The 27,680-nt window shown below is 37.3% G+C and overlaps 1 protein-coding gene across 3 annotated transcripts in view; it reads left to right on the forward strand.

Moving 5' to 3' along the window:
• scaf8 (SR-related CTD-associated factor 8) overlaps positions 1–27,680 on the forward strand; it is a 78,165-nt gene that overhangs the window by 706 nt on the left and 49,779 nt on the right. The window contains exons 2-20 of one of the 3 annotated variants that reach the window (XM_007549118.2): positions 159–242; positions 15,663–15,707; positions 17,582–17,743; positions 17,962–18,118; positions 18,201–18,328; positions 18,875–19,051; positions 19,135–19,214; positions 19,301–19,412; positions 19,750–19,881; positions 19,969–20,078; positions 20,665–20,858; positions 20,947–21,047; positions 21,564–21,677; positions 21,861–22,017; positions 22,304–22,434; positions 23,469–23,610; positions 23,694–23,741; positions 23,875–24,075; positions 24,423–26,280. In XM_007549118.2, the coding sequence (XP_007549180.1) occupies positions 159–242; positions 15,663–15,707; positions 17,582–17,743; positions 17,962–18,118; positions 18,201–18,328; positions 18,875–19,051; positions 19,135–19,214; positions 19,301–19,412; positions 19,750–19,881; positions 19,969–20,078; positions 20,665–20,858; positions 20,947–21,047; positions 21,564–21,677; positions 21,861–22,017; positions 22,304–22,434; positions 23,469–23,610; positions 23,694–23,741; positions 23,875–24,075; positions 24,423–26,266 (4,119 nt within the window). In that variant the 3' untranslated portion in view covers positions 26,267–26,280. Of the gene's footprint in view, positions 1–158; positions 243–15,662; positions 15,708–17,179; positions 17,225–17,581; positions 17,744–17,961; positions 18,119–18,200; positions 18,329–18,874; positions 19,052–19,134; positions 19,215–19,300; positions 19,413–19,749; positions 19,882–19,968; positions 20,079–20,664; positions 20,859–20,946; positions 21,048–21,563; positions 21,678–21,860; positions 22,018–22,303; positions 22,435–23,468; positions 23,611–23,693; positions 23,742–23,874; positions 24,076–24,422; positions 27,665–27,680 lie in introns of those variants that run through there. The other 2 variants (XM_007549117.2, XM_007549120.2) reach the window with 2 other exon arrangements.

The following is a 27,680-nucleotide window of genomic DNA, read 5'->3' on the forward strand; positions in this document are numbered from 1 at the left end:
CAGAAGCTACCGGAAATGTATTATTTTTCTTTGCGTTTATTTTGTGATAAGGCTAATTTGTAGATTAATCTGCAGAAGAGTGCTTGGTGACGTTTGCTTAATGGCACAATTTTAAGTTTTCCCCTATTGTGACATTGTGTTGTTCTCTTATGTTTCAGCTGTACACATTGACTGAGTACAAGCCACCCATCTCCAAGGCCAAGATGACTCAGATTACCAAGTCAGGAATCAAGGCCATAAAAGTAAGTATAGTGATGGATGAGACAGGTAACGGATAAATAAAGCAAACTTCACTGAAGCAAATTGTTGTCCACTTATTAAATCTTACCCTTTATGTTTGCAATCAACTTATATAAACCCAAAATTAATTCTGAATTAAAAATGATCTCCAGTTTCAAGATTTAATTCTTGAAATTACATTTATTGTAGGGCATATATTCTGTTCACCTAGAAATAATAAAGGATTTCTTAAAAGTCCGGCTTACAAGTATTGAAATAAAAAATAAAATACTATGTGTACTGTTATAGTGCATCAGAATGGACCAGTTTGTGTCTTGGAATTTCTTGGTATTTTTACTCATGTGTAGTATTTAGTTGTCAAATCCTATCAGTAGCTCACTGTAAGAGCTACTTTCTATTTAGACTCATAATCATCATCAATTTCGCAAAGGACTGTTTGGATGCAATGCTTAGTAGAACATCATTGTTCCCTGGGATCTATTAAGGTGTAAGGATGTCTATTGATTTCCATACCTGATATAGAGTTTGGTAACTGAGATGCTAATGCTCACATCAATTGGAGAGAACATCTACCTTTAAAACATGTTATTAATGAAAATACAAACAGAAATATTGCAGCTGTATGTTTTACTGATATCATAAAGTCGTACCTCAAATCTCCTTATAGCTTCTGAAACTGTACCGAAAAAAAAAAATAAATAAATACAGCTTGCAGGGCTGTTTGGGTAAGTTTCTGCAAGCATTCATAGCTTCAGCTGTAGTTTAGTTTTAGGTCTATATTGTAGAGAAAAGAGTTTTAAAAGATTTGGCCAATTTAGACTAAACTCACTAAGAAAAACAAAACTTGTATCTCACCTCAGTACTCGTACCTGTTCTATTACATCTTCTAAAATATCCATATTTATGACTTTTACCCAGATGCCTTTACATTACTGTATAAACTATATACTCAGTCAACACTGTCTAAAAGTACAGTAGGTAAAATAACAAATTTGTTTAAATAAATTACATACTGCTCCTTTAATCAATAGATCGAAAAGTTTCACAATTCTAAACTCGAGTTTTATAGAACATCCATTGGATGTAGAAAAGTTCAGTCTAGCTTTGACCTGCCAGAGTATTTTAGAGTTGGAGTTATAGCCAATCAGTAGTTCTTCAGCTCTTTAGAAGGCAGTAAAATAGCCCTTCATCCAGCAGCCGAAATAGAAGCTGCAAAATTTATATTAGGTTCAGTGTTGTCTTATTTACTTGTTTAACTCCTACTGGGTTTGGAAGCATAACCTCGTTGGTATTCACTTATGAAAAAATTGCTATGCAACTTGCACACATAAAATGTACAAGTTGTGAACATAATGCCGTAATAGTAATTGCTAAAATGTACCCGGCCAGAGACGGCTACTACGCTTTTTTTTTATTTTTAAAGATACTCGTGTGTTCCAGTCGTGCCACCCTGAAAGTATTACACAAGTTCTATTTCATCTGTGAAATCAATTAGCCTGCCTTATTTTTTTAAATAAATCTCTTATTGTGGTTAAAATATTATCTTACTTTTCATATGAAGTTTATGCAACAGTTACCATCTTTGTCTCTTGTGTTTTTGTGGGATATTTTAAACTATTGCTTTTTGTCAATAGTTTTCTGTACATTGTCTACAACACTGATGTCATCAATATTATTTTTCTTGGTTTACTTGTTTTTTTAAGTGGTTGGCTTAAGATTCTTTTGGGATGAATGTTAACTATGGGATTATTGGAGGAAAGTATATTTTGTGCCAATAAAATCAAACTTGCACACGCAGGACTGTGAAAAGTAACAGCCGCCCTTACAGATTCTTTCTGTAAGGGTGTTGAATCAAGGCACAAATCAATGTGCCTTGATTTGTAAGTACTCAACACAACTTTGCGAATGCAGGGGTGGAGGGTGGGGGGTTGTGTGTGGTTTGGTACTTTCTTAAATTGTATTCCTTAAGTTATGTCAAAGGTAAATCTAAGCAAATGTAGTGATAGTCCAATTTTTATTTTTTTCTGGCCAATTTTTATTTTTTTCTGGTTTTTATTCTAATTTTTAATTTATTTATGTTTTTTACAAGAAAAGCAAGCTTCCAAAGGGAAAAAAATATTCTTTACGGATATGAAGAATTGTATTATTAGATCGTTTCATAAAATGTATAACATGGATTTTCATTGGAGCCTGTTTCAGTAAAAATCACATCCTTTCAGAATTTGAAGCAACAGATTATAAAAAATTATAATATTATCCTGGCTGCAGAATGTGAATCTCATACTAAAATCTGTGTTTGCATGTGAAAATGAGTGTTTAGTGTGAACCATTTTGCAAATCCTTTTGCCAACTTGATGTACTCCATATGACATGTCGAGGGAGAAAAGGGATGTTGATGTCACACATTACGATTCTAAAGAGGCAACAGACTAATGAATAGAACATTAATACAGGCAGTTTCAATTAACTAACTCCATTGGTGTCATGTTTGGGCTGTCCTTGTGCTCATTTGTATTGAGGAGAAAAAAACTTCTGGCTCAGCCAGTAACTTAATACATGCAACAACAGCTAAGCACGGCAAAACTCAGTCTGTCAGCAGCATTTTAAAGGCAGGACTGAACTAACCGGGATGCAGGAGAGTCTGAACGTACTGAAAAGTTCAGAACATCCTGACTTTTTGTAGCAGAGTTCAAAGTAAATATTTAACTTGCTGAAGTAAGATCCGATACCTTTTCCAACTTGTTAATTTAAGTCATCATGAAGCTCAATAAGTTGTTACCTGTCTATATTTATTATTTGGAACATTAAACTCTCGTCTTGAGCTGAAACTGGGAAATCTTTTGGATAGCAGATCTGCGGTTTCAATCTTTATAAAATTCCTTTTTGAATCATCATTTGTCTTTAATTCCTATAAAGTTTTCTTTTGGTAGTGTGCCTCTGTGGCTGGTTTCCTGGATGCTGGTCCAATCTGTAGGCTATTGCAGAAGAAAACCAATCAGGAGTTCCTGACCCATGGGCTTATTTAATCTTAATATTAGCATTAACTGCTGAACATATTAGAATTTTTTTTTTTTGTTTAGTTAAGTGCAATATTTTTTTCATTAATAAAATCTTGGAGATGCACCAGTCTTTTCCTAGTTCATACCAATTTCTATACGGATCATACGACTCCAACCTCTGGCCAATAGATTGATGCATCTCTATAAAAACGTTAACAAATGGTTCTTGTGGTTTGCTGTTCTTCATTTATGCATTTACAAACTAATTATTATTTCAGGACACCAGCCATCAACTGATCCTTACTTTCTTTGCCATCTATAATAGCACTTTTGCCTCTAGCAGATCTGTTGTTTTTGGTGTTCCTTTGCTCTGTGTTGCCTGTGAATAACTCCTGTTTCCCCTTCCCTCAGCAGCTCTCCCAGCTCCCCCAAAGCACTGAAAGTGAAGCAGGAGGATGGGGTGGAGAGAGTTACAAAGAGATAAGAGAGTCCCTAACCAGCTTAGGTAGGAGTATGGGTTGTTATACAAGGAGGATGATAGAAGTCTAAAATCACTTGATCTTAATTTGCTCCCACACACCAGGGGAGGCAGAGTTGGTGCTGCCGTGCGTCGGTGGATGTTGAGCTAATAATTGGTTGAAGCTGAATACAATGTCTTGGATGCTGTCTTCAGTAACTGTATGAAGACAGCAGTTGTTTTGGTGTGATTAATTCACTTGTGCGTTTTTGTTGTAAGGTCATATTGATTGCGCTTGGAGCAATCATTTGCTTGTGCTAAGGCCGCTTTAGAATGTCAAATTCCTGACTTTTAGGTTAATGCACATGCGGGTTGTATAGTTTAGTAAACATTAAACACAGTTACCGGGCAGGTACTGCATTTATTCACTGGACATGATCAAGCGTTGTATTGAGAATATTATTAAAGTTTCTGTGTTGTAGTAAATATTAGGAATGCATTTTATTGTATACATTGGTGCATGATTATCATATGGAGTGAGAGTCATTCTCTTTCTCTGCCATGAATCTGATGGAGGGTCGTTGTTTTCGGTGTGTAATGAAATATCACATAATAGAAGAAACAGAAAGAAAGAGGCTTTTTGTCTTTTGTACTCTGGAGCTGCTGTTGAAGTTGATCTCAGCTTAGTATCATTTGGATTTTTGTCTCATTTGTTGATTGCATTTTGATCAACGGATATCGATCATGAAATAATTGATCAAGTGGTATAAAGAGATTACCATCTACTGTCTTTTTATTTTTAATTACGGTGTGTTCTGTTACATGTGATGATTATGGCTTCCAGCTAATGAAAACTAATCGCAGAAAATTACAGCATTACATAGGAGTGTTAAAAAAGGAAATTTTACCCCTGAAATTCCCGTTATGGAACATATTCAAAAGTTTGAGGGAGATGTTCACAGAATATGTATTGTGGCTGGAGTAAAGATCCGTCACACATAGATGTTGAGATGCATACCTCTGTCGCAGTCCTTATCTTAAAGCACTGCAGGACCAGAAGCTAAGCAGAAACAGGACTGGGCTGTTTCTCAAAATCCTTTTTACATATAAAAATAAAGTTTGCATTTCATTTGGAAATCAAGGGACCAAAGCCTGGAGGATCAGAGGAAAGAGACTAAATGCAAGTTACTTTTACTACAGTATGATAGTTCCACAACCATGTCATATACTGGTGTTGGTCCTCCTTGTTTTTATCAAGTCCATAGTCAATGCAGTGACCTAATAGGACCTTCTAAATGATCACTGACCATGTTTATAAAGATGCTGATTTCAATTTTAAGCAGGATTTGTCACTCACTGCCACTGGCAAAGGTAGCAATGCCTAGTTTAATCACAGTTTCTGAGCTTGTGATTAGTTAGCTGCCTGGCCTGAACTAAACCTCCTTGAAAGTCTATGAAAAGGAAGAAAACAGAGCAGATGCAGACAGGATAAAGGCCCCGATCAAAGCAACCTGGTCTCCCTCAACACGTCAGCACAGACTCAGGCTAATCGTCTCCATACCAAACTGCATTGATGATGCTTTTCATTCAAAATAAGGACCAACCAAATATTGATTATCTATGTTATACAGCACAAGGCATTTAGTTTCAGACATTGCACCTGAAACTAAAGTGCAATGTCTTAAAGTGTACATTTTCTGAGAAAACAACATTTTGGTTTTTATATCAGTTGTAAGCCACTTTCATCAAAATGTACAGAAATCACTTCTTGACTTTTATATCTCTTTGAGTAATGACTCTATATAGTACAACTTTGACTTTTTAAGTTGAATTATTGAAATAAATTAACTTTTTGTTTTTTTTATTCTCTGCGCTGTGAAATTATATTTCACATTTTCTCGTGTTTTCATTTATTGCTGTTTTTATTTTTCACGTAGCTCGCCACAGAAACAGATGTTGCAGTTATACATAAAATGAAAGTCATGCTCTTCAAAAGACACTGGACATGAGAGATGGATCATTTTGCTAAAGCTGCACAATATCAGGAAAACATCCAGTTGTAATGCAATCGCCGAATAATGACATAGTGATATCCATTACACTCAACTCAAAAATCAAAATTTAGTGTTGATTTGACGGTTATTTTCCACATAGCTGTACTTTTGTTAAAAGGGAAATTCAATTTTTAAATTGAATTTCTCTCGACAGAGAGACACGGAGCAGTCAGTATCTCCCGTACAGTAGATGACAACTTCAGCTTTGGTAAAAACAAACAACTTCAGATAATAAAAAGACCAGCGTGTATATCTGTCAGCTTAAAACTATATTATTACGCTTTGCTGTTTGAATGGCGTTAAAAAGCAAAGTATATTATATATTTGCTTACATAAAATATTTGGATCAATATAGATTATGTGTAATGAAAAGCATGTGCTGAAATACAGGATGTAGTTTGATTAATGTCATTTTGCTCTGAGTATAATATGTCAGGGACCTGCTTGTTTTGGCCTCTGTCTGAGTTAACTTCAGTTGTTATTCCTATTTTCCAAACTGAGCTTATTAAAGGGTTAGTCGGCTGCTGGGGTGATACTAACTGCTCACAACCTCTCAACAGCCCTTCTTTAAGAGAATAGCCTTATAAAATATTCTGAAGTTGCCCCTGAATGGTGCGGATCTTCAGAACATAAACAACTGCAGCGTTCACTCAGTTTTCTTTATCGAAAGCTGCCAGATCTTCTGCTCAGACAGTAAACATATTCAGCAACTTCCATTGCCGTTACCTCAAATGCATTTTGTTGATTTTATGTTGCTTTTTTTTTTTTAACCTGGCAATAGTTCAGAAATTACCCAATATATCTTGAATATTTTTTATATGGATTGAAGCTCATAAATGTGGTTTGTCAACTAAGCTTAAAATGCTGTAAAAGACAAGCTGGTTTGACAGGCCAGACCTCCTCCTCTGTATTTCTTGTGAAATTCTCATGAACAGCATCAGCGAAACAAGTTAAAAATTCATCACATTCTCCACATCTCCCATATGAAAGCACAAAAATAGGATAAGTGGCAACGTTCATAGTTATTCCCTTTATGTACAGTTTACTTGTGAATACGCCAGTCTCAAAGTAACTTAGTGCAGACATCAGGTGATGTCTTCTGTCATCTCTTGTCCTTCATTTAATGACTCAGTGTTTTAATACACTCAGTTGTTTAGGCTCCTGCACAGCAAAAGGAACCCGTTTCTTTTTTTTATGATACTCATTTGTGCTAAATGTCTTTAAACAGGACATTTGATGTTAGAGCTACAATATATTGGGAGTAAACAGCCATTGTGAAATCAATGTGTGCAATATTCATTTTGCAAAGGACTGTTTGGACTGCAAACAATGTTGGCTAATTTATTAAATTTGTTATGAACTTGCATTTTACATGCTAATGTAATGATTAGCTAATTGGACAGAGTCTAGCAGCAGCAGATGTTCATACTGGACACAAATAACATTGCCCAAAATGCTACAGGTCACTGAGTTTAGGAAGCACAGATGAGAAAGAGCTGAAAGAAAATATACATGGTAAAGGATATTGCTATTGCTCTACTTAAAATTTACTTACAATACAAAATAGCAAGGCGTTTTATTTTCACAAACTGAAAATAAAACCCCTTCCCAACAAGGGTTGGTTCAAGACCGGACAACCAAGTCTTGAACCAGCCATTGTTTGTAAAACACACACTTCAATAGCCATTTTGCTTGAACATATGGTTATTCTGTATTTATACCATCTGTAGGAAATCAGGTGTGCTGGTTCATTAATCTGCAAAAACATTTAATATTTAGCACGAGGGTACTGTTGCATAGTTTTGCAACATGTAATTGATATGTACGAGTGTCTTATAGTGACATTTCCAGTCTCAGTACTCAAATGCATTGATGATACCTAGAAATTTGAATGTTTAGAAAATCACAAGCAATAAGATTTTGTATTATTCAGTCAGAAGATAAAGCGCTAAGAGGAATACTGGTACAGGTCACTAGTATTACAGGGCACATGGTAAAAATTCCATAGCTTAGCAGTTACTGAAAAATAATGAAATTGATAAAAGTCTGAATAAAGAAACTATATTTTCCAGGTTACAAAGTGATCAGGTGTGTTTTTAGAATTTCAATCACTTAATGGGAATTACAGTATATTGTCTTAATTAGAGTGTGATTGACTTTATTATTACATACCACAGAACATAAAAATGTGAGAGGTGTCACAAAATTAAACACCTGTACTTAGCATTTAGCACTATAAAGAAAAGCTGTTGCCTATTGTGAGCCGAAATAAGTCTTTACACTGTCATAGAAACTGCTTATTTTTAGAATTGTTTTTAATTTTCTTCTAAGTGTTTCATGACCTAAAAAGAAAGATGAAACCTTATTACTACTCTATAAAAAAGGCTTGATATTTGATGATATTTTTTTCTATCAACATGGAAAAAAATATTAATGGCAGACTTTTTTTTTCTCCCCAAACTGCTCTAAATTAATTTCTAAAAGTATCTCTGGAAAAAGTTGAACTGTTTTTAACATCTTAGGGATCTTTTCTACAAATTCTTTTTTTTTTCTTTTCAATATTAAAACCAGCAGCTTGATATATCTAAGATGAAATGTTACACAGTTTATAAGGAGGAAATTGAAGTATGACTCTACTATATTAACCAAAATAAAATTGTTGAAACTGAAGATCAAGTTTTTCTGCCCAATACTGATTTCTAGGTATTGTTGGTCTGCCCTGTTGATTACTGTTTTTGCTTACTGCAGATTCTTTGATTAAAAAAAAAAAAAAAAAAAAAAAATTATAATTCATTCTGTTGGTTCTTTGTTTAATTCATAAATGGTAGGAATGATTAGTTTTGATGCATTTAATAGGTAAGGAAATTAATTTTGTTTATTTTACTTGCTGGTTACTGATCAGAGCCGTTCGAGGGAACATTTTCTCTGATCTGATTTCTGACTGTCTCTCTGGTGTGTTTATAACGTGCCCACGTATCAGTACAGACAGAAAAGGGAGACAATTGATAGGGGAGACTATCACCACAGTGTAACTGGGACTGGTGCACCTTTGCACACACTGTTGAGTCTAAGCATTGATATAAACTGTGACAGAATGTATGTGACTAGGAGGAGCAATGATGCAGAAAGCAGTCAGGCAGCATTTTATTAGTTTGATCTAGTTAGTAAGAGTTGGCTTTTGAAGATGGATCAGTCCTTATGTGGTCTTTACTGTGAGAGAACAGCCATGCAGCTGTGCAAAGTTATGCAACAACATGAGTGGATTAAAATGTTACAGCAGGCATTGATATGAAAATATACGAGTATCTGCTAAATAGAAAATGTTATGATGTGTTAATAGCTGTCTATCATTTTTGCGGATCTTGTGTATTCGATTTTATTTGGAGAGGGTCGGACAACTTCTGTTTTTGTTCCTACAGATATTGAAATAACTCATATCTTCCTCTCAGTCTAACTTGTATCTAGCCATAGTTTGATGAGTGAAGCTAATAAGTTTCTCTGTTCTTGAATTTCTTTAGACTGGTGCATATGTTGCTTCTTTGCATCTATTAGACGTGGTTCTATTTAGGTGATTTCTTCATTCTATTGGTCAGTAATCAGGTCCGGGAACAGCTAGTGAAATTGAACTAAGCTTAATCTTAGGCAGCTCATGGTTTAAGAATAGCAAACAATGGACTAATGAACTTATAAATAATAGTTATTTTGAGTCTTTGCTGATTTGTTGTACGTATTACTATGAAAAGCCTGAGCAAGTTTTTAGGTTGTGCTTTTTGCTCTGGTATTTACTGGAGTCCTATAGGACAATATGCCAAACAGATATTTTCTATTCCAAATTATGTTGCATGAATATAACTTTTGTACCTTAAAACTCAGCACTAACTTTAGGGCCTCTAAAGGCTCCTGAAGTCTTTTATTTAATTATCTGAATTAAATATCTTAAAAAGTAGTTTTAAAAGTTTAGCTTTCCTCTATAGGTCTTACAGGTCTTACATAACGTTTCCTTTTGTTTTAAATTTGAATGTTCATTTATGTTTGCATTCCTCTATTGCATTTTATTATACTGGCTGCATTCTGTCGTTTTATGTGTTGTATTGCTAACTAGAGTAATATGTTGGTCATTGGTCAAGGTTGGTTGTGACCAAACTATAATGCGCATATTTATGAGCAACAAAAAAGAAAAAGAAAAAAAAAGAAAGATCACAAATCATAGGACGCATTAGCACAGGTAATGCACTTCATACTTGCACTACAGCAGTTGCAGGGCAGATCTCTTTTTCTCCAAGTTATTCTGTTGCATGAGCTCAGCCCAAACCTGGAGTCCAACTTAAGTCAAGAACTACAAAGAGTTGCACCAAAGATGGAATTTTTTTTTTTTTTTTTTTTAAACAGACACAAATATTTCTTATTGCGGAATGGGATTGTTATTTAACAACTGGATTAATTAACAATATTGCTGAGAATCATTGTTCAGTTCTGTTGTCCTAGTGATTCTTGTGATGCTGAGAGTTTATTGAACTCCAGAACAGTGACAGAAACTATGATTCTCTTTTAAACATGCTCAGATTAAGTGTTTCAGCATGGATATTGTTGCCAGGAACATAGACATAGACTAGTTTTCTCTACTAAAAATAATTAAAGCATCAAACAGACAGAGCTCACCTTACTGATCCACTCATTGATTTAGTTAGGTGGTAAATTTCCATAAACTTCTGGTCTAAAAAAAAGGGCTATCCTTCTTTTTTTTTCCCTGTATTGTCTCCTGTAATTTAACTTTTGAATATTAGCTGCCATGTGTTTTGATTTTTACTATGCATCCTTTTCTTTGCGTTTGTGAAAGATTAAATACTATAATAAAAAATATCAGATGAAGTAAAAAAGAAATTCTGCAGAAATCTATACTCATCTTTTAGACTCCTCTTTAAAGTATTTCTACTGAATTCCAATGATGTCTCGAGAAAAGTTATTTCTATGTTCTCTACAATTAATATCTCAGAGGGCATAAAATTATCTTACATTATGCACTATCAGCTCTTTCATCACTGGAAACTGCATTTATGGAAGTATGCAATAAATGCAGAGAATTTACACCATACATTGCAATTGTTTTAAATAGATCTTTGTGGTTTCTTAAATTCAACCCACTTCCAACTTGCAGAAAACCTGCCAGTGATTAGTTTTTCTGGACCTCTGATCCAACCAATGAAATTTAGTTTTGAATCAGTCCCTTTACCCACTCTAGTCCAGTCTGTCTAACGGCTCCCGACTGGTAAATTGTTGTTAAAAACATCAATGAAATTAAAAATGACAGTTTGCCAAGCATTACAGCAGCTTACTCCCACAGCCAGCATGAAGGTTTTCATAAAAGCCTGCTGAATGACTTTTGAAAGATTATTTTTAAGCTCTGAATTGTTATCCAATTCATAAATCAAGAAATATTATGAAATAGCTTTTTTTTTTTGTACCAACAACCAATTCAAATGAAATGAAAACTAATGAAAAACCAGATTCTCTGTTTTTTCTGAATTAAATTTCAGAATATTTAATTCTGAAAAGAATTAAATATTCTTTTCAGAATATTTAATTTAAAGCCTTTAAGAATATTAGAAAAACAAATATATTAAAACCTGCAACCATCCCTTTTATATGCTTACACAGTAAGGTTTTGTTTTAGTATCCCTATTAAAGTGATAATTTTGTAATGTTTCCTTCTGATGTGGTAGAAATTTCTTTATATCATGTGATGGAAAATAATAACAGACTTTCATTAAAAATATCAGCTGTTTTGTGAGTGTTAATTTGAAGCGGGAATTGGCACTTTTTGCACCATTTTTTATGAATATGAAATGTTTGAAATAAATGTCTTTAGTTTATCTAACAAATTGTAATATTAAACTTGTCAGGTTATTGTTCAAAATGGGTTTTTGTTTTGAGGACAAGGGGATGCAAACTTTTTACTGATCACATTAACTTAATTTGAAGTCGCCATGCAGCCTGACTGCTTTCTGTACCCATGCTGTCTACAGCCTGTGATTGGGACCAGTTAAACTAAAGACCTTTGTTTATGTTTGTGCTTTAGGATCAAGTCTTCTAATTCATCAGATATTTATTACATTCATACAAACATAAAACAATTTTAGTTTAGTTTGTCTCTGCAGATCGTCACGTAGTTCCAGATACCGCTCACTGTGGTGAAGCATTTTGGTGCTGCATCAAATGATGGGGGGAAAAGATTTTGGAAGAAAGGTTTCATTCAGCGGTTGAATCACTAATGGGATGTTTCAGATTCTTGCCAGGCCTTTAATTTAATTATTTCAATTTAAGCTTTAAAATATCTTAAACACACCCAAGATTTCTATACCTGGTCCTTAATTAGTGTGTCTATTTCTATACCCGTGAGAAAACCATTTTTCTAGGTTTTAATTTTTTGAAAATGAGCTGTAGGTGATTTGTAGATCTGTTTTTTTTTTAGTTTTAGATTTTATTCATTAACAGAGCTACAAACTCCATGAAGTCAGACAGTAAACCGGCTTGTCTGATGGAACGTGACCCTGGATTTTCCTTTTGGCCTGATGTGTGTTAAGGCAACACACATCAAGTCAGAAGTAAAAATATTTACTTCTGACTTTTTCTTCATGGAAAAATGTACTTTTAAGGAAGCTTGGCTTGAAGAAATATTTTTTATTAAAATTCTAAGAAAGAAAAAAAACCTTGTTGCAGGTTGTTATAGAGGACATATTAAAGTGTCAAATAATGCTTTGAAGTTAGGTAACCTATGTGGAAAAGCAGTGGAGTCACAGGCCTGAGCTGAAAAACAAGTTAAAGTTGTGCCTGACGTCTCACTTATAAAGTAAAGAAAATAATTCATTTATTGAATAATTCTTTGCAATTTATAGAGATCTTAAATTTAAATCATAATCATCCTAGATAGGTGTTGGTCCTAAATTTTCTGAAATGTGGCAAAACCCTGTAGATTGATTTTTTAGTATTTGGCCACTTTCTAATATTACTTGGCTGCTCCATTTTGTTGAGTGTTGAAAATCAAAGTTCAATTTGGTGACAAAACTCTTGTGATTATTTATGAAATGCTGATCCAGACAGGAAGATGATGTGTTAACAATAAGGCAGAAATGTGAGCCGATTTATTAGGATTGATCCATGACAGGCTTTCAAATTTTATATTTACATGCTCACAACAGTTCTGTTTTATGGCTAGTAAAGAAAGGAATGGCATTAAAGTAGTTTTAATAAAAATGAATAATTATGTTTCTTAGTAACAAAATAGTTAGTTGTTTTTTTTTGTTTTTTTTTATGACAAAATTTAAAGTAAAATAGAATGATGTCCGATTTTAATGGTTGTAAGATTTTGCTTTTGTCGTCAGTAGAAGTCACTTTTCACTCAAGTGCCAGACTCGCATATTTGTTTTGGTTGTATTTAACCAGAATGCACTGCGTTGCAGTCCGCTGCTGTTGGAGCGATCTCTAGTCTGCTTGACATTCACACATGCATCGAACCACACCAGAGTTCAAATGTGCATTCACACCTCCCCAAACAAACTGGACTTTTTAGACAAACAAATTAGAGTTTGATTAAAGCAAACTAAACTGAGCTTGTGTGAATGCGCTTGTAGTCTAATTAAGGGTGAAGAACTGCAATCCTTTTGAATCTGCTCCTCAACCTGTTTTTAAAACCATCACAAATTGATAGTTATGCAGGCATTTGATCATTTTCTTTAATAAAAATGAAAAATAGTGAGATATGCCATTAAAATAAGCATCGAATGCCAGTTTTTCATTGATATTTGACACCCTGGGAAGAATATTTAATTCTATTTTTGTGTGTTTAATGTAGAAGATAAGGGTGTAACCCTTATACAAAGCCTTACTTTTACCAATTGGTTTAGTAATTTTATTATTCAACTCCTTCTCTGAACAGAAGGAGTCCACAGAAAACTAAAAAAGATTTAGTCATTTTACCAGTTGTCATTTTAAAATCATTTAACATGAAAATTTAGGTAAAATTGTTTTACATTTTGGAAACTGAGTTTACTGAACATTTTAATCATCCAATTTACTTCAGTTCTTCAGTTTCACTATGGCTCCATCTACTGGCTGATACCAGGATTTACTATTGGAAGCTCTGACAGCTGGCATTAATCACCAGTACTAACTTGATACCCGGAATAAAAGTTTTGGATATACACCTCAGTGACGTTACTAAGTCTAAAATGGAGAAATTGAAAGTGGTAGATATCACTGGCACCTATAATGTGATACACCATTCATGGTAACTCCATATTACTGTAACAGTTACTGTAATGGCTAAACAAAGCTTCTAAGCTTCCTGTTAGTGATTGTGTTTCTGTAGGAATTGAGATTTGGAAGAAACCTGCTTTAACTGACTGTACATCCAGATGTATTACTTACATATTCAACGTGTAAATACACGGATGTGTTCTGATGTGAACTCATCAGATTTAATTGACTTAAGTTGAATCATTTTTCAATCTTTGTGTTAGTTGCTGCAGTGAACATGACAGTCTTTAAAACTAAAAATAAACAATTCATGGTTGATGTGAAAATCTGTACAGACCTGTGGATAAAAGATTCTTGACCCCCTTTTAAATAAGTAGCCTGGTTTGCAACAAACTCTAAGCTGGATTTTTTTTTTATGGTTTTCTTTTTACACCGGATTTCTCCTTGCAGCTCTTCTGTAAGGGCCAGATTTTTTAACTGCACAACTAATGGATGTCCTGTCAAAACATTCTCCCATCTAAGCTGTGGCTCTTTGCATCTCTGCAGCTCCTCTAAAGTTTAGTCTCTTGTCAGCTGCCTTTTCTTTTTCTGTATATTATGCCATCTCTGATTAATGCTCTCTATATGTGACCCTTTAGTTTAGGTGAACGGGCATTTATTGATATTTTGTTTTTTATTTTCAGATGATAGATTGAACCTTTCTCTGTGAGATGCTCAATGCTTGGAATGTTTCATATGCTTTTGTAACTCATGTCTTTGAATGTTAATCATGATCTAAAATGGTCTTGGATTGTGACGTTTTTATGTTGCTTTGCAAACTGCAGCTTAAACTTTTTGCTTTTATGTGCTTATCAGATTATCTAACAGAGCAGAACGGAACCGATGTTCATGACATGGTGGTACAAACTGTTTTCTTTTCTTTTATCCAACCATAGCTGGATGTGTCCCAAAAAAGACACAAGCTTATTTCGCAACCCACGAAGAATTGGGTTTAGTTTTTTGGTCTGTTTTGCTTTTTATAAATGATATTCTTACACAGTGGAGCTGTACCTTCTCTTTAAAATATTTTGCCATTCCAATATCCGTGTGTGCAATAGTTTATGAATAGTAGATTTATTGGCTGGCAATAATAAACTCTGCCTGTTTGGTGGCGTCTCGCTGCAACAAGTTCCCACGTTTGACTCAATGACCAATATACTCCAGTTCAGAGAGTGCTGGTAGCTCTTTGAGAGAGTGAGAAATCTGTGGATTTTCCTCAACTGATGTATTATGGAGAATAATCAGCAATGATGATGCCAGTGCATTATTTTCCTTGCATCAAGCAACCCTGTTTGACATGACTGATCATGTCAAACACTGTGACTTAATCCCAGAAGTTTCCAGTTCAACTTTTGGGCATTTTGCTGTTTGGAGTTTGCATATGTTTCTAGGTTTCCTCTTGATACTCTCATGCATGCTAGGTAATAGAAAACTCTCCAAATAAGTAATCAGTTGCGATGACTTCATTGATTAGTTAATTTTCTACACATTTTTTCCTAAATAAAATACAGTTTATTTTTTTGTTCATTTCTCAGATTTTCACCAGGCTGGGCTTCTGCATCCCCCTCCGGCCTTAGGTTGCTATTAAATTCATTGAAAATATTTTCTTTTTTCTTTCAGTTCTACAAGCATGTTGTCCAGAGTGTAGAGAAGTTCATTCAGAAGGTAAGTTAAATTATTAATTAGGGTCTGTCTGTTATGTTTGCAAATGTAGATATCGTTGTAAAGATTTTTTTTTTTNTTTTCTCTTCATTTCTTTGAGTGTTCCTGAAAGCCAACAAGTTGCACTTTGGAACGACCTTAATATTGTATCATGTTTTTGATCCGAGTTTGTTTTACAGCATGAAATGTCTGAATGAGTGCTCATCCAAGACTGGTGATTCCATACTTTTTGCCAGGGGTTGTAAGTAGCCTGGTTTGCAATAAACTCTAAGCTGGATTTTTTTATGGTTTTCTTTCTACACCGGATTTCTCCTTGCAGCTCTTCTGTAAGGGCCAGATTTTTTAACTGCACAACTAATGGATGTCCTGTCAAAACATTCTCCCATCTAAGCTCTAAAGTTTAGTCTCTTGTCAGCTGCCTTTTCTTTTTTTATGTATATTATGCCATCTCTGATTAATGCTCTCTATATCTGACCCTTGAGTTTAGGTGAACGGGCATTTATTGATATTTTGTTTTTCATTTTCAGATGATAGATTGAACCTTTCTCTGTGAGATGCTCAATGCTTGGAATGTTTCATATGCTTTTGTAACTCATGTCTTTGAATGTTAATCATGATCTAAAATGGTCTTGGATTGTGACGTTTTTATGTTGCTTTGCAAACTGCAGCTTAAATTTTTTGCTTTTATGTGCTTATCAGATTATCTAACAGAGCAGAATGGAACCGATGTTCATGACATGGTGGTACAAACTGTTTTCTTTTCTTTTATCCAACCATAGCTGGATGTGTCCCAAAAAAGACACAAGCTTATTTCGCAACCCACGAAGAATTGGGTTTAGCTTTTTGGTCTGTTTTGCTTTTTATAAATGATATTCTTACACAGTGGAGCTGTACCTTCTCTTTAAAATATTTTGCCATTCCAATATCCGTGTGTGCAATAGTTTATGAATAGTAGATTTATTGGCTGGCAATAATAAACTCTGCCTGTTTGGTGGCGTCTCGCTGCAACAAGTTCCCACGTTTGACTCAATGACCAATATACTCCAGTTCAGAGAGTGCTGGTAGCTCTTTGAGAGAGTGAGAAATCTGTGGATTTTCCTCAACTGATGCCAGTGCATTATTTTCCTTGCATCAAGCAACCCTGTTTGACATGACTGATCATGTCAAACACTGTGACTTAATCCCAGAAGTTTCCAGTTCAACTTTTTGGGCATTTTGCTGTTTGGAGTTTGCATATGTTTCTCGGTTTCCTCTTGACACTCTCATGCATGCTAGGTAATAGAAAACTCTCCAAATAAGTAATCAGTTGCGATGACTTCATTGATTAGTTAATTTTCTACACATTTTTTCCCTAAATAAAATACAGTTTATTTTTTTGTTCATTTCTCAGATTTTCACCAGGCTGGGCTTCTGCATCCCCCTCCGGCCTTAGGTTGCTATTAAATTCATTGAAAATATTTTCTTTTTTCTTTCAGTTCTACAAGCATGTTGTCCAGAGTGTAGAGAAGTTCATTCAGAAGGTAAGTTAAATTATTAATTAGGGTCTGTCTGTTATGTTTGCAAATGTAGATATCGTTGTAAAGATTTTTTTTTTTTTTTTTGTATTTCGGCTAATTTATGAAGTAACTTTGGATGAAATAATTAAAAATCATGTTTTTTTGTTGTTGTTTTTTTAATAAACAGCAGTTTCATTCTATTAGGATTTTGAAACAGCAACCAAATTTTCTTTTTAATCTTAACCATCTGCAGAAAGTGTAGAATATTTATGTTTTCTTCTTATTTGTAATTAGTGTTTTTAAATTGGTCTCACTTTGTGTTCCTGACAGAGAATTGAGAGAAATCTCTATTTTAATAGTGAGTTTGTGTTTTCCTCACAGTGCAAGCCGGAATACAAAGTCCCTGGGCTGTATGTCATCGACTCCATAGTCAGACAGTCCCGCCACCAGTTTGGGACAGAGAAGGATGTTTTTGCTCCGCGGTTCAGCAAGAACATCATCACAACGTTCCAACACCTTTATCGCTGCCCTTCAGATGACAAGGTCAGAAGGTTTTTAATAGCTTTTCAGTTGTTTAGCTTTGTTGCCCTTCCATTTCTCTAGATTGTAGTGATGTGATTGAACTTAATGTTACAGGTTTCTGCTGTTTATTTAATTCCAATTGAGTTGGTCTATTTTAATTTTAAAATGGAAGTATAATCCTACTTTGTTTGAGGTGAAGCTTTGCTCACTGTACTGTTATGTCGCCTTTTTTTTCCCAGAGTAAGATAGTGCGAGTCCTGAATCTGTGGCAGAAGAATGCCGTCTTCAAGAGCGACATCATCCAGCCTCTGTTGGACATGGCTGCAGGGATTCCCCCTCCCAGTACGACGCCTGTCCTGCCCAGCAGCGCTGCGCCGATCAATAACACTACACCTGGTAAGTAAAAACATGCAGGTAGAGTAAAAACACACATCAGATAACTTCTGACACCAGTGTTTACCCGTCTCTGTCTATTCAGGCACCCCAGCTACGCCCGCCACTCCAGCAAATATAGTCCAAGGTCTGCCAGACTGGGCCTCCCAGATCACAAACACAGATACTGTTGCTGCTGTTGCACAAATCCTGCAGAGTCCCCAGGGACAACAGGTGAGTGGATATAGACTACCTGTTTCAACCGTAAATTGCACAAAAAGCAATTTACGGTTGCACAAAACCGTGAGTCAGACTCAAGTCTGACTCAAGGCAGACTTGAGTCAAAAGTCTGCCTTTTGACTCAAGTGTGTCTCTGCTCTGGATAGATGTGGGAAAACAAATTATTGCTTTCAAATCTGGAAATATTTATGTTTCCAGATTTGATTTCTTACTCTATTGTCTAAAAGTTTTCCATTCATTTGTTTGTGTTTGGCCACCAAAATCCATCCGTTCAGTTTGTAGGAATATCAACCATGAATTCATAAATAACTTTGGTATTTATGCTTTTAAAATTGCACAGAAAGGTCAGAAAAATATAGAAGTTGATTGTATTTCATTCTTTCCTCTCTCCCTTTAGTGATGAAAAAATATATCTTTCTTAAAGTAAGACAGGGCATGTAAAGTAAGAAAGTGACATGTAACGGCATTATGCTCAAATGTATTTGCATTTTACAAGTTGCAGTTAATGCAATGTGTCATGTTTTGTGCATTGTGCCACAGCTTCAGCAACTGGTCCAGAGTCTGCAGATGCAGCAGCAGAAGCCCCAGCCTTCCCTGCTGCAGGCCTTGGATGCTGGCCTGGTGGTCCAATTACAAGCTCTGACAGCTCAGCTCACTGCTGCCGCTACAGCCAACAGCCTCAACCCCCTGGAGCAAAGGGTCTCCTCTTTTAATAAGGTAAAGCTGCAGTCAGCAACTATTTGCTGTCTTCTTTTGAGTTTGCCAAGTGTTGCTAATGCGGTTACTGGATTTTGTTACAGAAACTGTTGGGTCCTTTTGACTTTGGAAACGATTCAGAACGCAGTGAGGAATCTAAAAAGGACTCCTCATCTTCTCAGCTGTAAGTTCAGAGTGCTTTACTCTTTTGATTTACATTCAGTTGCATGTTAGGTCTATGTATTAAATGAAGCTGCTGATCATTTCCAGGCCCATGGTGTCTGAGCCTATTAACAGCTCACTCTTTCATCAACTGGCTGAGCAACTCCAACAACAAAACCTGGAGCAGTTTCAGAAGCAGCTGCTAGAGCACCAGCAAAAGGTAAATCAGACACCACTAACATCAAGAAGTTATTCCTTCACATAAGTTCATTTAAGTAAATTAAAACATAATTTAAAAGTTTACTTATTTTACTTATTTGTCTTTGTCTAATACTGAAATTAGTTTGACTTGAAGCATTCGTGACGGAAAAGAAGAAAAAAAAATTGAAAAGATAAAAATACTTTTTTCACATCAATGTTTATAAACTAAGGTTTACTGAAATAAATGTTTCAATATCGTTCTAATATGAGATGCACTTGTGTGCAGACAAATGGTTCATTTCTGTTCACGATTTTCTTAAAAAGTTGTGTGAAACTAATGCTGTTGCTTCCTCCAGGCCATGAACATGGAAGGGCAGGATTCCATCTTTGGGCAGGAAAACTCGGTGGCAACTGCTCAGAGCAGCGCTCAGCCTCAGCTTCCTGAGCCAGAGAATAAAATGGACGACTCCATAGACAACCAACAGCAGGTATTTGGTTTCATATGAACCTGAACTGTTGGGTTATGGCTAATTATGCTTGCTACTTTAATCGTAAAAACTTGCTCACTTCACAAGGACATGGATCTGGATGAGGGCCCCGAGGGAATGGAGGAGGAGATCTTTGAACCAGAGGAGAATAAGACCTTAAGCACACGTTCTCGGACACGTTCAAGGTCACGCTCTAGGTAAGCCAGTTTTTTATTCTGCCAGCTGTACTTGTGCGTTTTCTTCTTGTTTAAAGGCTAAAGCAGGGGTCTGCAACCTGTGGCTCCTGAGTCGCACGTGGTCCCTTTGGCGAGACGAAACATTTGACAAGACAAATGTCTTGTATTGAAATATGAGTGATTTCATGAAAAACTGGCATAAAATATATAAAATTAAGTCTGGAACTTTGAAATAAAGTTACTGTAGAAGCCCTACATGAAATTTCAGTCAACTTTCCTGCATAGTGACACTAATGGTACACATAATGATTTGTTGGTTTTAAGCTGCGTCCTGTTTTTTTTTTTTTTTTTTTTTTTTTTTTTTTTCATAGTCTTGCATTTCATAAATATGGACAGTTTCTTTCAAGAAAAGGTTTCATTCTCTTTTTGTAGATGTTTCTTTTTTTTTTCTTTTTTTCTTTTTTTTTAGAATTTAAAAATGGAAATAAAATAATATTTTGTCAAGCATTAATCAAATTTTATATGGTAGGTGTTTCCAATAGTTGATGAGTAGTCTACGTTCCGCTCCAAGATCATTTTCAAGTATTTTTGTTTCGCCTTGCCCCAGATCTCCTAAACGTAGAAGATCCAGGTCCCGCTCCGGTTCACGGAAACGTAAACATCGCAAGCGATCGCGCTCCCGCTCCAGAGATCGCAAGAGGAAGTCGTCACGTTCTTACTCCAGTGAAAGACGAGCGCGGGAACGAGAGAAGGAACGGCAGAAGAAAGGATTACCACCCATACGATCCAAGACTCTTAGTGGTAAATATAAGCGACTTTGGGTTGGTGGTGAACTCTACAATTGTATTTCTTACCTTATGTTGTTGTTTTTCACTTTGTTTGTGCCTAGTGTGCAGCACTACACTGTGGGTGGGCCAGGTGGATAAAAAGGCCACTCAGCAAGACCTCACCAATCTGTTCGAAGAGTTTGGCCAGATTGAGTCCATCAACGTAAGTAGATGCCCTGGTTGCTCCTCTAATTTAATTGTCAGTTGGTTCTTTCATGTCTGAAATCTGGCCAGTGAAACTACTTTTAATGGTCTAACAGTCGTTTTTTTTGCTTGAACACATTTATTATTTTTCCCACCAGTCACACAAGATGGTCAGTATTCTGTGGTGTATTTATTTGTTCAGATTTTTACTTGTCTTATTCACAGGGTTTCTGTACATAAGTTCTAAGTCTTGAATTTAATATGAAAGCCTTAAATTATTTTTTTTTATTTTGCTTTCTTGAGAAATGCATATTCTTTCGTTAGGTTTGTTGTAGACAAATTCTTCTGTCTGAAGAATTTAGAGATTACTTTACAATTTGGCAGTACTACAAATTCACAGTCTTATTCTTTCATTAAATAATTAAGTTAGCTTTCCTAAATGATTTTTTTTGTAATTTATGTAGGGCTTAAGTGTAAACCACGAGGATCTTTTACAAGCGTAAAGCGATGCATGTAACATAATGTGTGTCTGCAGATGATCCCTCCCAGAGGCTGCGCCTACATCTGTATGGTTCACAGACAGGATGCGTACCGCGCCCTTCAGAAGCTCAGCACTGGCTCCTTTAAAATCGGCTCCAAGATCATCAAGGTTCCCTTTTCCTTAGTAATTTGATTTGTTGTAAACTCAATCCTTTTAATATTTTCATCTAATTTAATCTCACCGTTGACCTCTAGTGGTGACAGCATGTTTTCATATAGGTGCATCCTTTCATGCTGGAAGAAAATTGTTTGCTAAAGGTTGTTTTGACCTTTCTGCGTCCTTGTCTTTCAGATTGCTTGGGCTCTGAACAAAGGTGTAAAGCAAGAGTACAAGCAGTTTTGGGATGCAGACCTGGGTGTCACCTACATACCATGGGAGAAGGTCAAATTGGATGACCTGGATGGCTTTGCTGAAGGGGGGATTATTGATCAAGAAACTGTCAACGATGGTAAAAACATATTGTTTAATTGATCCAGAAACCTGATTTATTGATTCACTTGCAGTTCTTATCAAGTGGGAGTGGTAGAAAGTTACAACCACCCTGACAGGAAACATCTGGAATTTTATTAAACTAGGAAGTTTGTTTTATACCCTGGTCCACCTGTAAAACTACTGCAATAATCGTCCCTAGTTTCTTTAAAAAGTGTTTTTCATTACGTATAGAATGTCTTCCAAAACACATCGAATACTTAAATTTTAATCTTTAATTACTTTGTTTTTGTCTGTGACTGCAGAGTGGGAAACAACCAAGACTTCTGAACCAGCCAAGGAAATTGCAAGCCAGGCTGTTAGCACTGAGGCCACAGTGGCATCTAATACCCAAACCGAAACCTACAACCAGCAGGTCACGATGATGCCTGTGCAGGTGAGAGGAGCTTTGACTGCAAGGCCAATATAGCACAATTGTGCAGGAGTGGAAACTGAATGATAAAGATTTGCAATGCCTTACAGAAGCATCCAGAATCCTTCATGTTTTTCTCATTTCACCTCTTCAAATATTTGCAAAAACAAACTTTAATGTATTTCAATGAGATTTCATCTGATAGACCGAAATCCTTCTTGCCTTACAATTAGAAATCTGAAAAGTGTGTAATGCATTCAGCCTCATTTCATCTGAATAAATAAACAAAAAAAAAACAAATAAACCAGTTCAGACTTCTCCTGATAGGAAACTAGAGTAGTAAATCAAACTAGGTGGAAAAGTGCTCTCTGAAGACCTCGGAGGTCTGTTGGAGAAAATTAGTCAATAAACATCATCATGAAGATCAAGGAACACAGCAGACAAATCAGAAATAAGGTTATGGAGTAGTTTAAAACAAAACAACATCTTAAGTTTTTGAAGTGTATCATAGCTTCCAGATGACAATTATCTGAACTTGGACCTGGACCTGTTTGAACAATAAACAATAAACCTTTGGCAATTTGGCCTTCCACCTAAACTTACTGAGCTGGACAGAGTAGAGGATTCCTCATAGAAGTTACCAAGAGGCTAATGATGAAAAAATAATCTCTTATGCTGCTCCGTAAATCTCACCCTTATGGAAGAAATACAAGAAGAAAACCTTTGCTTATTAAGTGGCATAGGATGTCCTATTTAAAGTTTGCTACACAGAACACAGCAAATATGCAAAATGGTTCTCTAGTTAGGAAAAAAACAAAGATGTCACTTTTTGTCCTTACAAAACAGGAAATAGGGGGAAAACTAACACTATACAAAAACACTTAATATACAAACCTGATAAAATACATTAAAGTTTGTAGTTGTAATGTGAGAAAATTTCAAGTATGGATGTTCAAACTTATCCTGTTGTTTTTTTTGTTTGTTTGTTTGTTTGTTTGTTTGTTTTTTAAATCTAGCTCTTCAGTAATTTAATGATTTTCATCTAAACTTAAATTTAGCTGCCAGTGGCCCAAGCAGTTCCTGGTGCCATGGGTTTGGTGCCTCCTACGTTTCCTGTCACAATGGGCATACCTCCACCAGGCTACGGACCGCCGCCGCCATTTTTAAGACCAGGCTTCAATGCCTCCCAGCCTCCACCAGGTAATCAGCTCAAATTTATAATTAAAATCTGACTCCCAAAAATCTACGAGCTTACACTGAATTTTTTCTCTTCCTTGTTCTAGGGTTTATGCAGGCACCACATACAGCAGGAATGGCCTCTGTTACCACATGTAAGTTGTTTTCCTTACATTGTTTCTTATCCATTCATAATAATTTATAGTGGGGGTTTTTTTGTGTTTTTTTTTTTTTTTGACATTTTGAAATTATGTTTTTTCTTTTATTCCTTTTTCTACCTTTTTGTAGCTCTAGTGCAACCGTCAGTGGCCTCCAACCAAGATGCTGTGATGCCTCCAACTAGCACCATTCCTGGCAGCTTCTTGCCATCGGCCATCCCAGGAGCCGGTGTTTTTAACCCTGTGGGAGTCCAAACTCAGCAGGCCAACAACGATAAAATTCCACCGACTGCAGAGGGCATGGATGCTGCTGCAGAGCTCACACTACAAGGTGAGGTAGTTTTGTTGTTGTTGTAGAAACGTTTATGTTTGTCATTTTTTTATTCTGTAGTAGAGATGCACCTATTTTTCTTACCTTTGAAAGCTTAATTTCTGAAAAATGTGATTTAATTAAATGCATAAGAACATTTTCAGTCAGGGAAGTGCGTCATCCAACAACACATACCTTGATGCTTGCTTTTGTATTAAAAGCCACTCGTGTTGATGTAATAGTTGAGGAAAAGAAAATGTTAAGGTCACACCTTAGAGTAAGCCATAAGAGTGCAGGAAAAGTCTGATCAGTTCATCTGAAGATTTTAGTATTTGACTCTGAAGACTATAACTTGTTTTTGTTCGCAGGCATGCAGAATGCAGTCCGCAGTGGAATGGGTCTCCTTGGAATGCACCCCTCTGCTTCACTACCCCATCCACTACATCAGACGGGTCTGAGTGCTCCACGAATGCCCGGCTTGTTGCCGCTAGACGTACGACCCAACCTCCTTCAACCTGGGGCAGCTGCCCGCTTCCCCCTCCTCATGCAGCAGGGACCCCCTCAACAAGCAGCCAACCTCCTTGACAATTCCCTTCATGCCCGTCCCAGGGCGCCTTTCCCTCAGATGGACCCATTCAACAGAGCCCCCAACCTCTCCAACGAAAATGTCTCTAAAACAGAAGATGAGTCTTCTGGAGCAGATGAGGGCAAAGATCAAGACTACCGCTTCCCTCCAATGGAAAAGCCCAGCACAGGCCTCCTGCCGACCCCTCCGCCAGAGCATAGGGAGCCTCTTGGAGGTGGCAGCGGGGTTCCAGGAGGAGGGAGACCTCCGTTGCTTCAGACCCCTGGAACTCAGCCACCAAGGTCCAGCTTAGTGGGGCGTCTGCAGGCTCTGGCAGGATTCACTCCTGATAGCCGCTGGAACCAAGGCAAAGGGGACTTTGATGAGCGAGACGGCATGCGAGGAGGACCGCAGCCCCCAGGTGGTCCAAAAGGTTTTCAGGATGAGCGGCCTCCACCCGGTCCAAACTTCCCCAACCGCTTTGATAACCGACCTGGCGTTACAGGGGGACCAACAGGTGTAAATGCTGGGCCTGTTGGGGGGCCACAGCCCTGGAACAGAGGAGGTGGACCCACATCTCCCTTTAACAGCGAACATCATAAAGATCTAGATGATCGAAGACGTCCATGGGAGAGGCAAAGAGACCGGGATGAACGAGATTTTGACTTCAGGAGAGACGTGAACGGTAACCGGCACCACCGCGAGAGAGAACGGGAACGGGAGCGCGACAGAGACCGGGACAGGGACCGAGGCCGAGACCGCCCCAGGGAGTCTGACCGGGACAGAGACCATGAGAAGGAGAAAGAGCGTGGAGGCTGGACGCCTATCCTCCCACTACCTACGCCGCTTCTTCCCACTCCTCCCATTAATCCCAACATGGCGCTTAATCAAGGGAAACTCATTGCTCCTCTTAAGTTAAACCCCCAGGTCCCATCAGTTTTCCAGTCTCATGGTCAGGCCAAACCTCCTCTCCTGAATCAGCCGCCCCCTCAGCTTCAGATTAGGTCTCCACCCCCATCACTGAACCCCCCACCTGTTTCTGAGACGAAGGAGGAAGCCCAAGTTCCTGCTGCAACGCCTGAAGCGAAGTCCCCCCCCTCTGCTGGATCACCCCACTGCTCTTCTGACGGCCAGACCCCGAGCACATCAACCGAACCCCCCACTCAGCCTGAGCCATCCCATCCAGACACTCCTCCACAAATGAAATCACCACCTCAGCCCGTTGCCAAACCAACCCCAGAGACCACCGCCTCCCCACATGGCGAGGGGCCACGCCATGACTCACCTCTGGGCTTCTCTCACGCCAACAACCCCCAGCAAGATGGCCGTCACACTGCAGAGAAGCAGGAGGATCCACAGGAGGATGAGAAAGGGGCGCTAGAGAGAGCCCCCACTCCTGAACCCCAGTGGCTTAACGGACCGGGTCAGCACAGTGTCAGTATGGCCGAGCTCACACCAGAGTCCTCCCCTGAGCCTGAGTCCACTCCGAGCCCCGCCTGTCATTCTTTGCAGCTTCAAAGCGAACCGGAGCTGCGGCAGGAGAAAATGTCGTCTCCTAAGGACCTAAACAATGAACAGAGTGAGCCCCAGGAGGACGCTCCCAGTCAGCCAGTGGTAGACACTGTCACAGACACTGAGGGGACATAATCATCACTCAGTAGGTAAAAGATCATTTTGTAAAGTTGTCTCTTCTTCTCTGTACTCATGTCAGCAAACTACTACCACAGCACGGGACATGACGAATATTGACTCACACCAGTTGTTGTCTGATAAGCAACGACAAAAGATTTTATCCCTGACAAATACCGGTGTACTTAATATAGACGGCTTATCAGGTGATTTATTGATAGTTTTTGTTTGTATTTTATTTCCTTATTCCTTTTTTTTTTCTTCTTCTTTTTTTTCAGTTGTAAAACCACACCACCTTTTTTAGCTTATATAAGCTTGGTAAGTTTTATTCAATTGCCTGCCAAAATGTTTCACTTGTATATTGGGAATTTTAGCTTTGACCTTCCTATGGAAGACAGTGGGAAATCCTGGTTGTTCAACAATGGATTGACTGCAGAATATGAGATACTTGAAAACAGCAGCTGCTCGCCCAATCTGTCTCCTCCACTGTTAAACGGATGCTGCAAAGTTTTAAAACAAATGCTTTTATGTTGTTTTATGAAGATTACTGTGTCTTAGCAGAAGAAATTACCTACTTAAAATCGAAGCGCTTTTATTTGAGGAAAATAATGATTTTTACTTTGAATTTAAAAAAAAATAATAATAATCTGTTTTACTTCCTAAATTTGAGAACGGTCTGTAATTTGTTTCAAATAATTCATTGACATCAGATAAATCACGCAGTAGTGTGGAGAAAAAAAGCAAATAAACAGAGCGATATTCTGATGTGCGGGTGCATATTGTTCTAGTTTGAAATAAACCTGCTCTTTCTGTCTAAAACACATGCTTTAGCACTGTTTTCTGACCCAGGTCCAGTGGAAAAATAAGACTGCTCTGCTTTTCAGACTCGTACACTCTGTATGGTGTGACTTCAGTCGATTTGATGATCTCAAGTTGCTGCTATACCATCCATCCACAGTACACTTTGTTGGATGCAACCGTGGAACTTTTAGATTTTAGTTTCTGATTATCTCAGCCTGTATGTTTACCTAAGCTTTCGCTGGGTGACTGTTGATGATGGCTTTGTGCCTTTTTGAATGGATTTGTCGTTCACAATGCTACCCAACGCCTCTGTGTGACATACACCAGACTGTGTGTGCAACTCAGTTTCAGAGGGCTCTCTGAAAAGAACGCCACCAGCACAGAACTGACTTAACCTGTCGATTGAATGGTAGCTGCACAGCTTGTACAGCACTCACCTGTGCATGCAGGCCTCCTGTAGCCATGTTTTTAACCCTCTTTTCTCTCCTCATTTCATACTTGTAGTGGTTTTCTGTTGACGCATAATACCCGGAAATCTATAGTCTGCTGTTCCTCTAAAACCAAATGTCTACTACAGGAGTTGTGATGTTAAATAAAAGTTGAAGGTGCATCAGATTTGTTAATCCTGTTA

The sequence above is a fragment of the Poecilia formosa genome, unplaced genomic scaffold (assembly GCF_000485575.1).
Source record: "Poecilia formosa unplaced genomic scaffold, Poecilia_formosa-5.1.2 Scaffold30, whole genome shotgun sequence".
Lineage (NCBI taxonomy): Eukaryota > Metazoa > Chordata > Actinopteri > Cyprinodontiformes > Poeciliidae > Poecilia > Poecilia formosa.